Below are 14,249 nucleotides of genomic sequence, written 5' to 3'. Positions count from 1 at the left end.
CTTTAATCCTTCAGGAAATGTTTTACAATTATACCATACCCTAAAAGAGAGAAAATGAGAGAGAGAGAGAGAGAGAGAGAGAGAGAGAGAGAGAGAGAAGGAGAGAGAGTGAGAGGGAGGGAGTGAGGCAGAAGGGGAGTGAAACAGATGGGGAGAAATAGAGAGAGAGGGAGAGAGACAGACAGAAGGGGAGTGTGACAGAGGGGGGAGAGAGAGATAGGAGAGAGAGAGAGAGAGGGTGAGAGAGAGAAGGAGAGAGAGTGAGAGGGGGGAGTGAGACAGATGGGGAGAAATAGAGAGAGAGGGAGAGAGACGGAGAGGGAGAGAGACAGACAGAAGGGGAGTGAGACAGAGGGGNGAGAAGTAGAGAGAGAGGGAGAGAGACAGACAGAATTGGAGTGAGACAGAGGGGAGAGAGAGAGAGAGAGAGAGAGAGAGAGAGAGAGAGAGAGAGAGAGAGAGATAGAGAGAGAGAGAGAGAGAGAGAGAGACATACAGACAGACAGAGAGACAGACAGACAGAGAGGGAGAGAGAGAGTGAGAGGGAGGGAGTGAGATAGAGGTAGAGAGAGTGAGAGAGACACGGTGGGAGGGAGAGAGTGAGTGATAGGGAGGGAGAGAGACAGAGGGAAAGAAGGAGAGAGAGAGAGAGAGAGAGAGAGATTGATATCGCTTTATTTACATAACCTCTCAAGATTTGGTCTCGAGGACCCCTCTTACATGTAAAGAGAGAGAGAGAGTGAGAGAGGGAAGGAGGGAGAGAGAGATTGATTGATTGATATCGCTTTATTTACACAATATCTCAAGATTTGGTCTCGAGGACCACTCTTCCACCTAAAGAGAGAAAGATAGAGAGAGAGAGAGTGAGAGAGGGAGGGAGGGAGAGAGTGAGTGAGTGAGAGAGAGTGAGCGAGAGGGTGAGGGGGCGGGACAGAGGGAGAGAGAAACAAAAAGAATTTGAAAGAGAGGATGATTGAATGAATGAACAATTTATTTATTTTTGTGTGGTGATTAGTGACCGTTAATCAATAATTATTCAGAAATCGTGAGATACGGTAGGACCTACATCATACATCTCACGATTTCTGAATAATTTATTTATTAATCACAGCCAGATTTGGTCTTAAGGATCACTCTTAGATCTAACGTGAAATACATATTTACGACGAAGTTACTATACTTTATTATTACCACTTAGTATAATACATTTACAATACATCACACCGTACACTCCCACATAACAACCAACATCGACCAAAACATCTCCGGATCAAATGAATTTTTTGTTTATAAAGGAATAAATAATTTCTGATTGTTCTGTCTCTAAGGAGGGATAATAGGTCATCTCAACAAACAATAACCACCTTTTTTCTATCTACTTTGTTTCGGACTTATTTTAGTCCTTCCTCAGGTGAGTTAGCGCCTATACACAGAACAAAGATTTCTTACGAATTCTTATTAATGGAATAAATAATAATCTTTTCCAAACAAACATCAAATTATGGAATGAGGGATTATTATACAAATTAAAGTTATTTTTACCCCAGGCCTGTTATCTGATTATACAATCATACCTTAAGTAGAGATTTTTCTAAACCAGGGACTTCCCAGATGAAAGAAGTGCTTGCAGGTGTCACAAGGTTCAGATGTTCCATCTTTACTCATGGGCGTTGAGACCCATGAGGATCTTTAAGGTCCGGACTTATCCCCAAGGGGGCTCTCAGACGCACGGTGTTCTCGAAAGAACATCAGGAAGATTTTACATGCATGGACTTGTCACATCCCTTGGCCAGCGAGCTGGTGCAATACTAGCCAAGTTCAGAAGTGCCCTGAAAAGGGCACATCCATACATGTGCCTTAAAAAAGGCAATTTTGTGGTTTCCAGCATAGCCTCTCGGCTATGCCTTTCACCACCCCCGGAGAGATAGAGAAGGCACTCTATCTCCAGCTCCGGTTGGCCGGTACCCTCCAGCTAAGGTACAATTTGTTTGCAAACCACAACCACCACGAGTCCAACCTCTTGGAGCCGCTTGGATACTCCACTCCCGTGGTTCAGTATGCACCCGTTGCCTGAGGGGTTCAGTAACCCAGGAATCCTCTGTCAAAGCAAAGGTGGAGAGGGAGGGAAAAGGAAAGGGGAGGAAAGATAAGGAAGGTAATAGGGATAATGCCTCCATCATTGGTTGCCCCCAGGCACCAGGGTTGGTGGTCGGACTTTGCCTGGGCCCACAGGGAATATGTCCCCGTGGGTAGTGTGACAAGGGTTAATAAAAAAACTAGTGGCACGAGCGGGATCTGAATCCATGGCCTTCGGGTAAATACGCCGCTGCTCTACCACTCGAGCTATCGTGACTTCGATCCTCTCCTACACCAAAATATGGCAAAAAGAGAGAAAATTCGAACAGTTGTAGGTTGAGATGGGGAGTTGGTGCCCGAGTGGATCGAACTATCGCAGTCAGGATAGCTCAAGTGGTTAGCGCAGCGGCGTATTTAGCCGAATGTCGTGGATTCGAATCCCCTCGTGACCTCTATTTTTTCATTTCAACCAAAACCTTACAAAAAAGATTAACGTCTTATTTATATTTACTCCAGCTTGTTATCCCCCTTGATTAGAAAACAAAAGACAGTCATGAGAGAAATCATCACTCTACATGAAAGGTTAGCAAGCACATTACGATTTCTCGCTACAGGGAAGGACTACAAAGAACTTAAGTTCTCTACTGCAATTTCTGATCATTGTTAGGGGTTATCAATACCGCATCTCTCATTGCATTTGTATCCTTTGTTTTGAAAACGTCTTCCAACTGGTTGAGGATCGAATTTCTTTTATTTCTATCAAGGTAATATAATCGTTGTCCACCACTTTCATAAACATGGTAAACTTTCATACAATTCAATCACCTCAACAATGAAATCTCGATTGGATGTCATTACCAATAAAGAATAAACGTTTTTGACTTTTTGAGAATGTACGACGGAGATGTTTGCTCAGTGACATTGTGACAGAAAGACGGAGTCTGCGCCAAAAAAGGAGGGTTTTCCCATTCGCGACCAGGCCAGCGCGCCAAAATCCCCACTCTCCACGCCAGGTTTTCCCATTCACGAACGCGTCATGCCGTCGTCGCGCCGTAGATATTTGGAGTGGCGCGATTGAGTTTGGACCCGTCGAATTTCGGCACAGCCGGGCACGCCAGTTCAGTTTTGCCATTGACGTGGTTTTTGGAACGGCGTCGCTCCGTTTGAACTGCTTGCCACCTTTAACAGTGGTAAACGCCGTGTCATCGCCTAAACCGTTGCGACCACCGACGCACCACTATGTTTTTCTGTTAATCATAAAAGTGATATCGATGTTTTAGAGACAGCACTTTCCATGAGGTTGGATAGTGCTGAAAACATCAATGAGCTTGTTTTAATATTTGATATGTTACATCTTTGTTTTACCAGGCAGTTCGACTGTATCGAAAAAAAACCGATTTATTTCTGTTGATATTCATAAGTATATTAATGTTCGGCTATGAACTTCGATAGCAACGAAAGAAGGATTTTTTTTGTATATATTTGAAAGTTGTGACGATGATTTTAACACATCGATAGTTTAAACTTTTTAAACGTGTAAAATTGAGTCTGAAATTTACGTTCTAGCCAAAAATAAAAGAAACGGTATTTAAAAAAAACCTAGTTACGAATTCGAAACGTATTACATAAAACAATAGAAAACAAGATTTGATTTAATAAATTAAATCTATTTGAACAACTAATTATGTTAGAAATATGTTTGAAATTAGGTAAAATCTTTAAAATTGTATGCGTAATCAGAATTTACAGACTATCCTTAAAAAAAGAGCTTTACAATCATATTCAATCGAGTAGGATTGCAGTTTAAAAAATTGGAAAAAACAGCTACAAAAATCGTTTATCTGTGAGACGAAAATATTTAGGACATGAGGACCTCTATGTTCTATTTCATCCGTTCAATTTGTACCAAATTTTAAGTCATAAAATGAATATTGTAGTCGAATCATTTTAGCTTGGTAAGAAATTCGCAATTTTCTCCCCTATCCTTTTTTCCATTTATATAATGACCTGTCCGACTCCATCCAGTCCTGTACTATCACCTATATGCCGATGACTCCCAAATATACATATCCTTCCATCCTTCCGATTTCGGCCATTCTCAAGATCCAAAAAGACTTAAACGCCATCAACGAATGGGGACATAAAAATTCACTAGTCCTCAATCTGTCCAAATCCACCGCCATAATTATCGGGTCCAGGCAACTCCTCAATTCCTAACCTCTGAGACTAGGACCAACCTCTCATGCTAAATAACCATCCCATTTCCTTCTGCTCCTCGGTTAAAAACCTAGGAGTAATCTGACCAAAACCTTTCCTGGCATCCTCACATTTCCCAAATTTCCCGCCAGTGCATTTCCTCCCTCAGCCTATTTCGTCGATCCTGGCTTCTCTTACCTTTCTCCTCCCGCAAACTCCTTGTACCTTCCTTTATACTTCCCTTCCTCGATTACAGCTTATTACGTTTTTTAAGGAAAAAAAAATGGATTTTCTGGTGACTTGCCTGTGCCTGCGTGCGGAGACAAAAATGTTACTTTTAAGTTGTATAAATTTGAATTTTGGCGTGGAAGATGAGAGCGTCAGGCGGCAGCACGAGCGTGGGCGTCGAGGCCTGGAACGCGACCGAGGGGAGAAAGTTAAGGGCCCTCGGCCCGGAGAGACGTGTCTGCCGAGTGAAGGACGAGCGGCCAAAGAAAAGGGGAAATTCACGCTGCGGCGGATTGTTCGTCCTCATTAACCTGGCAACTTCCCCTGATCAGAGTGATGGGGAAGAGAACTCAGAAGAGGATTTGTGGTTCTACGAGGACGAATCATTTTCCCCCGACTGAGGCTGCTCCCGGATGAGGACCACGCTGTGCCAGGGCCGATTTGGGTCTCGAAAGTTGTGGGTTCAGTTCCACACTCCGATAGTTTTTTTCCCCCTTTGGTTTCATTTTTTCCTCTTCCTCCTTCCTTTACCTCTATTTCTTTTCTTCTCTTAAGGTTTCGGTATTTACCCTTCCCAAAAATACCGTGGCGCTCAACAATTCCCTACCTCTCTCCTTCACCCACCCCCTTCACAACTGAGCGACGGGACCAACTGTTGTCGGCCGAAGTTTCGACCGTAACAAGCTGTGTGGCATACAGTGGTACGGGAGAACAAGCGATTAGTGCGGATTTTGAATTGTCGCGTAAGATTCGTGTTCAGCACCCCACGGAGGTCCCGGGTGTCGGAGTTATATTCCCAACTTTCCTGGCTCTACCCCTCCTTCCGTGCACAGTATTTCCTAGGTTGCTTTCTTTTCCAGTCCATCCACACTCGTCGTCCTCCTGACATTCCCAACCCCTCCAATTCAACTCCTCACATCACACTCGTAACACCCACTCATCCCCAATCGACCTTATCCTTCCGCAACATACAACCCATACCTTCGAAAGATCCTTTCTGATCCGAGGCCCTAAATTCTGGAACTCGCTTCCCCTTTCTATTCGTCACGCTTCCTCCTTTTCCTCCTTTAAATCCCACATGTATAATCCAATCCCTCCAAGCAGAGATCTCTCGTTAACATTTGATATTTTTGTTTAATATTCTTGTAATTTTCTCTTCTGGCCTGCCTTACTGGCCACCATTGTGCCAAGATTTCTATCTCTTTTTACTTTTAACTTCATAGAAGGAACTTACTTTATTTATTTCATGTATATTATTCTTAGGGGACACCAGTCCTAGAATAAAGTTATTTTTCTTCTTCTTCTTAAAAATTTTCCTCTTTTTACCGTTTGCAGGAGTGTATTCGTAGCGAAGACTTGGATCGGTCCCTTACTGGGGCTGCTGTGAAAGCTGAAAAGAGTCCTCCGGTTTACTTACTACCTGATCCTAAGATCCCACCTATTCGACAGATACTTTCCCCCTCTTTATCGGCTGGCTATCGCACAGGTGTAGGGGCACCACAAGGAAGTATCTTAGGGCCCATCCTCTTCGCAGTATACACCGCAGATTTTCTTACTCTTCCTGAAACGATCCTCACCACCTGCGGATAACGGGACATCCATTGTTCTCATAAAGATCCTGCCATCATGTATATATGTACATCAACGAGAAACCTGCAAACTCATGTCACGTCCCTTGAGCAGTGGTTAAAGAAGTGGAAGATGACAATATACACGCAACTTGTAACGTTTCATCCGTAAATCCTCCAAACCATCATGAATGCTCCTTTATGTGTGTGCAATCGTATTATTTATATTCACAATGATCATAATATTCAATATGTCCTTGAAGTAGCGAATGGTAACTATGTGGATCTCCTCAGAAAAAAAAGGTTTAAACAAGAAAACAAAAAACAAAATAAAAATTAATCCTTCTAATTAAAAAAAAAAAAAAAAATAGAAAACATATATACATTAATTGACAAACAATAAAAATTATAATACAAGACTCTACTCACAATCCACACTCAGCTGAGATATGAAATATTATTTTTTAAATTTGGGAAAGGCTAGAAATCAAATGCCCGTATTCAAGTGGTCGACCCCAGAGAGAAGAGAGCGAAAAATTTCTTTTTTCATCCGAGAGGTTTTTTCCCCGCGAAAACTCTCGATGTTTTTGTGGCGCCCTCTTTCCGGCTGGCGCCCTTTTCCAAAACTCTCCAATATATATAATATATTGCTCCCGAGTACTCATCGTCAACAAGACAAGAGGATCTTTAACGTCCGCACCTAGCCTATTCGGCCTTATCGGACGTTTTGATTCTCAAGATGAGAGCTGACGCACTTCTGCATACGACGGAATGGTGTTACCGCCGCAGCATTGGTGTAGAGGTTTCCCAGCTCCTAAGGGCCAGTCCAACCACGCTCTCCGCTTGTCCACTCCGAATGGTCGGGCCCGCATTGTGCATCGGGTCGTATGCCGCACGCGAGGGGCTAACAGGCCGAAATACATCCCCCCCCTCGTACTCCTAGATAGAGAAGGCCACTCTATCTCCCTGAGTATAGTGGCTCCCCCAGCGTAGAAACTTCCGGGAATGCTCCGGCAGCGGTTTAGTTTTTAAAGTGGAAAGCTAAAAGCTAACCACCCCCTAGATGTGCACCGCCTACGGTAAAGTCTCTTATCGAGCTCAGCCTACACCTGCTATGCGAATTCGAGGGACGCCATAGGCTTAGCGTAGGTGGTCCGATCCTTCGCTTCCCAATACTCGAGTCTAAGACACCGACTCACTACCCGCTTCCATTCGCTTACTTACGCATTCGAGGGACTATAGCATGATCATTACGTCCTCAACGCTTACATGCTGTCGTCCGGTCGCAACGTCTCCCGTGAGGCCGGGGGGTTTTACGTTGGCCATACGCAAGCTTCACGAAGATCACAAATAGAAGACAGCTGTCTAAGTTCCCGCCAGGGGCGTCACCACGCACCACCACGAAACATTCCCAGTGCAACTAGGGCTGATTTTGAAACTTTTCAGTTACCCCGTGGTACAGATGGCCATACACCCTCCCCCGTCTTTGCAGACAGGATCTAGTGCACTGGCCCTCGTGATATATAAGCGAATATGATATAAGCGAAAACCCGGAATAAGTAGTTTCACAAATAATTATCCAGTCAGACAAACCCTTATGTCGGAAATATTTCAACCCGCACCCTTCCAAGTAATCATCCCCAACGGCTAAAGCGTCACTGGCTTCACAACCTCCTAATTGGCAGTGAAAGTGTTTATCGCTGATATATAGATGAGACTACTAATGAGTAGTAGCACTTTTTGTTTAAGTAAATTTTTTAAACATTTTTCTTTATGTTTTTCGGTTGTTTTGTGTTTTAAAATGTTACCACATCTAATAAGGGCAGTAATTGGCGCAGATGTAAAACCTAAAAATTAAAAATCACTGTTTGCACGCTACACTCATATCCAGTTGAAATAACAAAATTCTGTGTACACAACTGGAATGAAAGGTTGTAACACTGTACCAAAGAATCAAAGATTTATTTAAGCGTAAATTACATAATTTATTAAAAAGAAAATGTATAATAATGGTGCACTCAAGTGCACTTAATTTTATCATTAGGAAACAGGGGAAGTAACTGCGATTTGGGCACCCTTAGTTTATAATTCTTAAGGATAATTCTGGAACAAGGTTATGACATGAATGGATAATGCGTGATGTTTTATTAACATTGACGTCACCCTTATTTGGATATTTTTGTGAGCACAGTTGGGCAGATCACTCCTACCCGCGACCTGAATTCTTTTCTCTTCAATCCAAGTTCCATATTTTCAATTTTAGATTTAAAAAGTCATCAAAATCCTACACATAATGTTATTATTTCGTATAGTAATGAGTTTGATTTTGACATCGTGCTAACCATAGACGATAGTGATGATGCTAAATAACGCTGGGGAAATAGTGGTCAGGTTTATCACCCAAACGACTTAAAAAAAATCTCGCATGGATGTTGGCTGCCTTCATTTTTAAGTCTGAGGACTTGTAAGGAGTATTTTGAGGTAGGTCCTGTCGCATGATATTAAGGAATCGGAACGCGTTTAAAAATTTTCCCGAAATATAGGAGAAAACGTAAGAAATATGGGAAAAATAAAATCGTAAAGAGACAAAGCATATATCATTCGCAGGCCATCAAATTACTTATACTTTTATTCATTTTACAAATTACTTTTGTTTATTTATACACATAAATAAATTATAAGTTTAAAAGATTTTTTGCTTGGAAATACACATGTACCGAAATGCCACGATATTCTGCCACGTCGGTTTACCAGTTGCTTAACTAAAATTCACTATATTATTTCTAATAAATACTCAATCTTGTTTATAATATTTTTTATCATTTCAATAATATCACAGAATATTTACATGTTTAATGTATTTTTTTTTATTTGTGTAATTTAAGAGCAATGGAAGATAGTTTAAAGTTTGTCCTGATACCGTTTAAATGTTGATGTAAGATGAAGATGTGCAAGGACCGAAAAGTGAAATCAAGAATTCCTCATTTTCTATTCTTCCTCTATCTCTATGCTAATTAGTCTTGTTGGTCTGGATGTCTTTCAGTTTTATTATATTTCTCCCTCTCTCACACACACATTCTTTTTTTCTTTCTCTGTCTCTCTTCTTCTATCTATCCATCTATCCTTCTCTATTTTTATCTATATTTCTATATATCTAAGCATCTATATTTGGTTTCTTGCTCTATTTGAATGCAATAGAATATAATAGAATTTGTATGGCTGTTAATTTTGTTTCTCTAGATTTCTTTCAATCGGTGTACGAATGGTTGGGAAAAGTAATGAATGAAATGCAAGGTTGAACTTTGGCGAGTGTATTTTTGAAGAGTTTAATATATCAACGCCACTTTTTCAAAGTTCACTCCATTCGAAAATATTTCATAGGGTGCAAACCAGACACCATTTTTGTTTTGACAAGGGTTCAATTTGGCGACATATTTTATTGACTTTTCAAATTTGGGAATAATAATTTAGCTGATATTTTGTGTACACAGGTGTGAGGCCATGGGTATATTAAAGGAATCCGGCCGGACGATTCTACAATAGATTATCCAACAATGAAACTACTATTATCTGCAGGAGCTGCGCTTGCCTTCCTCCTTGGCCTATGTGCCGCCGGCTCCCCACCTGCACAACTACGGTAAGAAATTTAAATATTAATCTTTTTTCATTTAAATTATTTGATGAATTTACCTTGAATTTAGATTTTTATTCTGTTTGAGTTGAGATTTTATTATATATTTTTTTTAATTTTTTTATTATTATGAAGGTATGGCCTTTTAAAAGCAGTATGCTGCGTTATAAGTTTTAAAAGTAGGACCTTTCGGTCTTTTATCTATTGATTACATATGTTGAATTTGTTTCGTTATTTTAGTGTCCACACTGTCAGTTGGAATAGTGGACATGTACCTGCCCCAACGAATCTCGAAGAGTTCCTTGGCCTTAACAGCGGAGAAAATCCTGATGTGATCGCAGTCGCCGTCCAGGGATACGGATTCGAATCGGACAAACCCGCACAGGGCCCAGATTGCGTGAAAAACTTCCAAAGCCTCCTTACATCAAAAGGATACGTCAAGGTAAATTATTCATGATCGATTTGTTCGACAAATGTTTCATCCCATTGGCTTATTTTAGTTGAAATCAACCGTCACAGAGACTATGGGTCTAATCGTCTACTGCCTGGATAAACATCGCGACGAATCTACTTTGAAGCATCAGACCGTTGTCGGAACTATGAACCATCAGAAGAAATCAGGAGGAATCGTGACTAGTTTTACCATTTATAATAAAAGATTCTCCTTTGCCACGTCAAGAATGTCGGACGACGACGTCACCAGTGCGAATACCAAGTATGCCTATGACACAACGCTAGACTATTCCACAGGAAGTGATGCAGCTGACTTCCTATTCTGGGTCGGAGATTTGAACGTCAGGGTGGAGACGAATGCCACCCATGCAAAATCCCTCGTCGATCAGAATAATATCGACGGGCTCATGGCTTTCGATCAGTTGAAGAAAGCCAAGGAACAGAAATTGTTCGACGGCTGGTCCGAACCGCAGGTCACCTTCAAGCCTACCTACAAGTTCAAGCCTAACACGGATGAGTACGACTTGACCGCCACACCTTCCTGGACCGATAGGGTCCTCTATAAGTCCGGCACTGGCAAAACGATCCAACCCCTCAGCTACAACAGTTTGACCAACTACAAACAAACCGAACACAGACCCGTCTTAGGAATGTTTCGTGTTACATTGTAATATGTAGAATTTATATGTACAGTAATAAACGCATGAAATGAAATCTTTTGAAAACGAATTTGTTATAATTATTCCACAGACTTTTTTTCATATTTCCACACAAAAAGTTTGTCTAATTGTTCTAACTTGATAGAATTTTCATCTTTTTCTTTAAGTAAAAACAATTTTACAAATCAAATACTAACGATGAACTAGATTATCGACCTGCTGGAAACATGAAGTCTTTTCGGAGGATCTACGGAAGAGGTCAAAGACAGAGAAAACTTCCTTTCGGTTTTCGCCGAGCTTTCGACAGTTTTATACTGTCATCTTCAGGGCCTGTTTTATTATCATATAAAAAAACAATTAAAACTTGAAAAAAACAAACAAATTACACAAAAATTGATTTTTCATGTTTACATGCTAGCTAAAACATAGTTATCAAATCAGTATTTGATTTCTTTTCGGAGGATCTACGGAAGAGGTCAAAGACAGAGAAAACTTCCTTTCGGTTTTCGCCGAGCTTTCGACAGTTTTATACTGTCAACTTCAGGGCCTGTTTATTATCATATAAAAAAAACAATTAAAACTTGAAAAAAACAAAATACACAAAAATTGATTTTTCATAATAATCCTCTATTTTGGCGCTATTTTTCTTTGAATCCTTCATAATTTTGTAAAATTAGGCTTTACCCTTTAGGTAGATTCCCATAAAGAAACAGCATATTTTAATAACGGAGAATCGCTCCCTCACGAATCAAGCCTTGGGAACCTCGGCTAAGTATACCTTGGTAGATGGTAAGATCGCAGTTATTTGTCTATATGCACTTTCCATGAGAATTTTCTATTTACCCATACTTCCTCAACCATTGGTTCCTCAACTTGCGGCATTTTCATAGATGGCGTACATTAAAAGATCATATGCCTCATTTTAAATTTTCCCCTCTTTCTCTATCTCTCTCTCTCTCTCTCTCTCTCTCCTTCTTCTTCTTCTTCTTTGTGTACCCTATCCATTATCGTTTGTAATGATCACATTGCGCACTCTGTCAACAGCAACTATAAAGAGGGATCGAGTGGTTTGGTCGAACCATTGCCTCAGGTTTTTCAGCCATGAAATTCTTTTCCTTCCAGAACACTCTTAAGGACTTCTTATTTATCCCCCCCTTTCCCTTTCCTTGTTTTTACAGTTGTGTTAATGTTTGTACTTTTGTTCATTCTCCTGAGGAGCTCTACGTTATTGATGCGTTCTGTTCAGCTTATTTTTAGCGCCCTTCTGTCCACATTCCCAATACAGGCGTTACTACTCTACTTACTTTCATTATCCGTTTCGTTTTTGCTCAGTTCTTTATGTCTTGCACATATCTTCTCTACTTTGATCATATTTCTCTCTTTCCCTCCCCTGCTTGTCTGTCTCTCTCCCACTCCCTCACAGTTTCTCTGTTTTATAAATTTACCATCTCCCTAACATTCCCTTTTTTTCTATTTGTCTATGATTACTTCCTCTTCTTTTCTTGTTTTATCTTCCTGTTTCTCTCTCGGTATTTTTGGATATATTTTTTCTCTTCCATTCTGTCTTTTGCTTCATCTTCCCATCTTTCTATTTTAATCTATTCTTAGTTCCTTCATTTTTGGTTTTTCGACCGAGTAAACCGGTTATCTAATTCATTCCTTTTCTATTGGCATTTTGTTTGGACTTTCGCTTTCTTCATTTCTTTTCTATGCTTCTTCTGTTGTTTTTTTTAAGTTTTTTTAAATTTACTTTGTCTCTTGCTTGTTGGCCTCTCTTGTTATGCCTGTTGATCGGCACAACGCTCAATATCAGTCGCTCTGTTTCTTTCAGTTCACTTTTTGGATCTCGATTCACCGTATTTTTATCCACCTCTTATTTCCATCTCCATACTCTTGTTTTTCTAGCTGTATTTCTCTGTCTGTACTGGTCTTATTTTTCTGGGAGTCTCTCTGCCACATTTCATCTGCTTTGTTCACATTCTCAGTTCCCTCCCTCCAGCCTGTTCTTTTTCATACTAACATTCTTTCTAAATTTCTCGGTTTCATAAATTTATGATCTTAAGTTTCGTTTTCTTTAGGTTTCTATGGTTTCTTCCAATCATCTTTTCTTTTTTAAATATCCGCTTCTCTGTCTCAGTATTATTCTTTTACTTTTTCTATTTTGTTTCACTTCCGTTGCATTTTGTTTCTTTGTATTACTCAATTTTTCTCTCCCTGACATCACTTCTCTCTCTCTCTCGTTATTCTTGCTTTCTTCCTGTTGGTCGGCATATCTGCCAATCCCATTTACATTCTTTCTTTTTTTTGCCTTTCTGGATCTCTATTTATCTTACTTCTCCTATAATTTTCTCAATTCCTTACTTACTGGCTCTTTCTCTCTCTCTCCTCTCACTCTCTCTCTCTCTCTCTCTCTCTCTCTCTCTCTCTCTCCCACACTTTTTTCCTGTTTTTCAGCTTTCTTCTCTGCCTGTACCATGTTGTCCTTGTTATTTGGGGGCCGGTTTCAATCATATCCTGAAAAGGTGCAACCCAAGAACCAATCTAAGCCTAAGAGGATTATGTAAGATGACCTATATGAAGGAAGGAAGGAAGTTTTCAAACAAAAAACCACAATAATGGATTTCAACATGGCAGTAAAATCCCCAGACTTTACTTACATAACAAATTATAGATTTTCTGATAGCATTAAATATCTAAAAGCTTCGCATAGGGATTCTAGGTTCGTTAGGACGCATTTCAAGAGTCGGTTTGCCAACCGCAGGTTTCAATCACAATTCCACAATAACGGTACTCTCGGTATCAGTAGGTGTGCCATTAAACGTCCGTTTCCCATTATATTTGGAACTGCCACCTTTTTGAGAAACTACAGTTTTTGATTGATATGGATTTATCCTTCAAATCCCGGGATTTTGCAGCAGGTTTCTAGGGAGTTTTCTTCGAGTTCAACGACTCCATCTACTAGCTGAACAAAATCCTCTGCGTAAAGTAGTATTTTTACAAGTGTTTGCTTTATCAATCCCTTTCTCCCGGTCAACATCATTTATAAATAAGGAAAACGACAGTGGTCATGGGATGCAACCTTGCCGTACACCTGAATGCCCTTCAAAAACACAGACTCTCGTGTATAAATTCTTTAAAAATACAAAGCATTTTTTAGAGCGGCGAACTTCTGTAATACGCCAAGGCTTTCCGATTTGTAGTATACACAAAAAAGTATTACACTTCCTTCTGCTTAGACACCGTTTAATTATACTTCAATGTAAAAGTGGAATCTACAGTCAATTAATCCTTTGTTAAGCATGCAGATGATGTACAGGTTAGGGAGTTTTGACTACGCCCCATATCGCGTTCTGTTCCTATTGCACACCCAATTCCTTGGAATTTAAATTATTAGACCAAATTTTTAGTGGTTGAATTTTTTATATGGTTATGTTCTAC

General features: G+C 40.2%; 1 protein-coding gene across 1 annotated transcript; it reads left to right on the top strand.

Annotated features, from left to right (window-relative positions):
- The first annotated feature begins 8,284 nt into the window (after positions 1-8,284).
- On the top strand, positions 8,285-10,881 carry LOC106662977 (72 kDa inositol polyphosphate 5-phosphatase). The gene is made up of 4 exons (XM_024229482.1): positions 8,285-8,549; positions 9,560-9,705; positions 9,940-10,141; positions 10,200-10,881. The coding sequence occupies exons 2-4, from the start codon at positions 9,623-9,625 to the stop codon at positions 10,821-10,823; spliced, it is 909 nt and encodes a 302-aa protein (XP_024085250.1). The 5' UTR covers positions 8,285-8,549; positions 9,560-9,622; the 3' UTR covers positions 10,824-10,881.
- The last annotated feature ends 3,368 nt before the right edge of the window (positions 10,882-14,249 follow it).

This window comes from Cimex lectularius, unplaced genomic scaffold (assembly GCF_000648675.2).
Source record: "Cimex lectularius strain Harlan isolate CLEC.00 unplaced genomic scaffold, Clec_2.1 scaffold425, whole genome shotgun sequence".
NCBI lineage: Eukaryota > Metazoa > Arthropoda > Insecta > Hemiptera > Cimicidae > Cimex > Cimex lectularius.
Note: the sequence above shows the minus strand (reverse complement) of the source record. Positions and strands in the feature narration are given on the sequence as shown.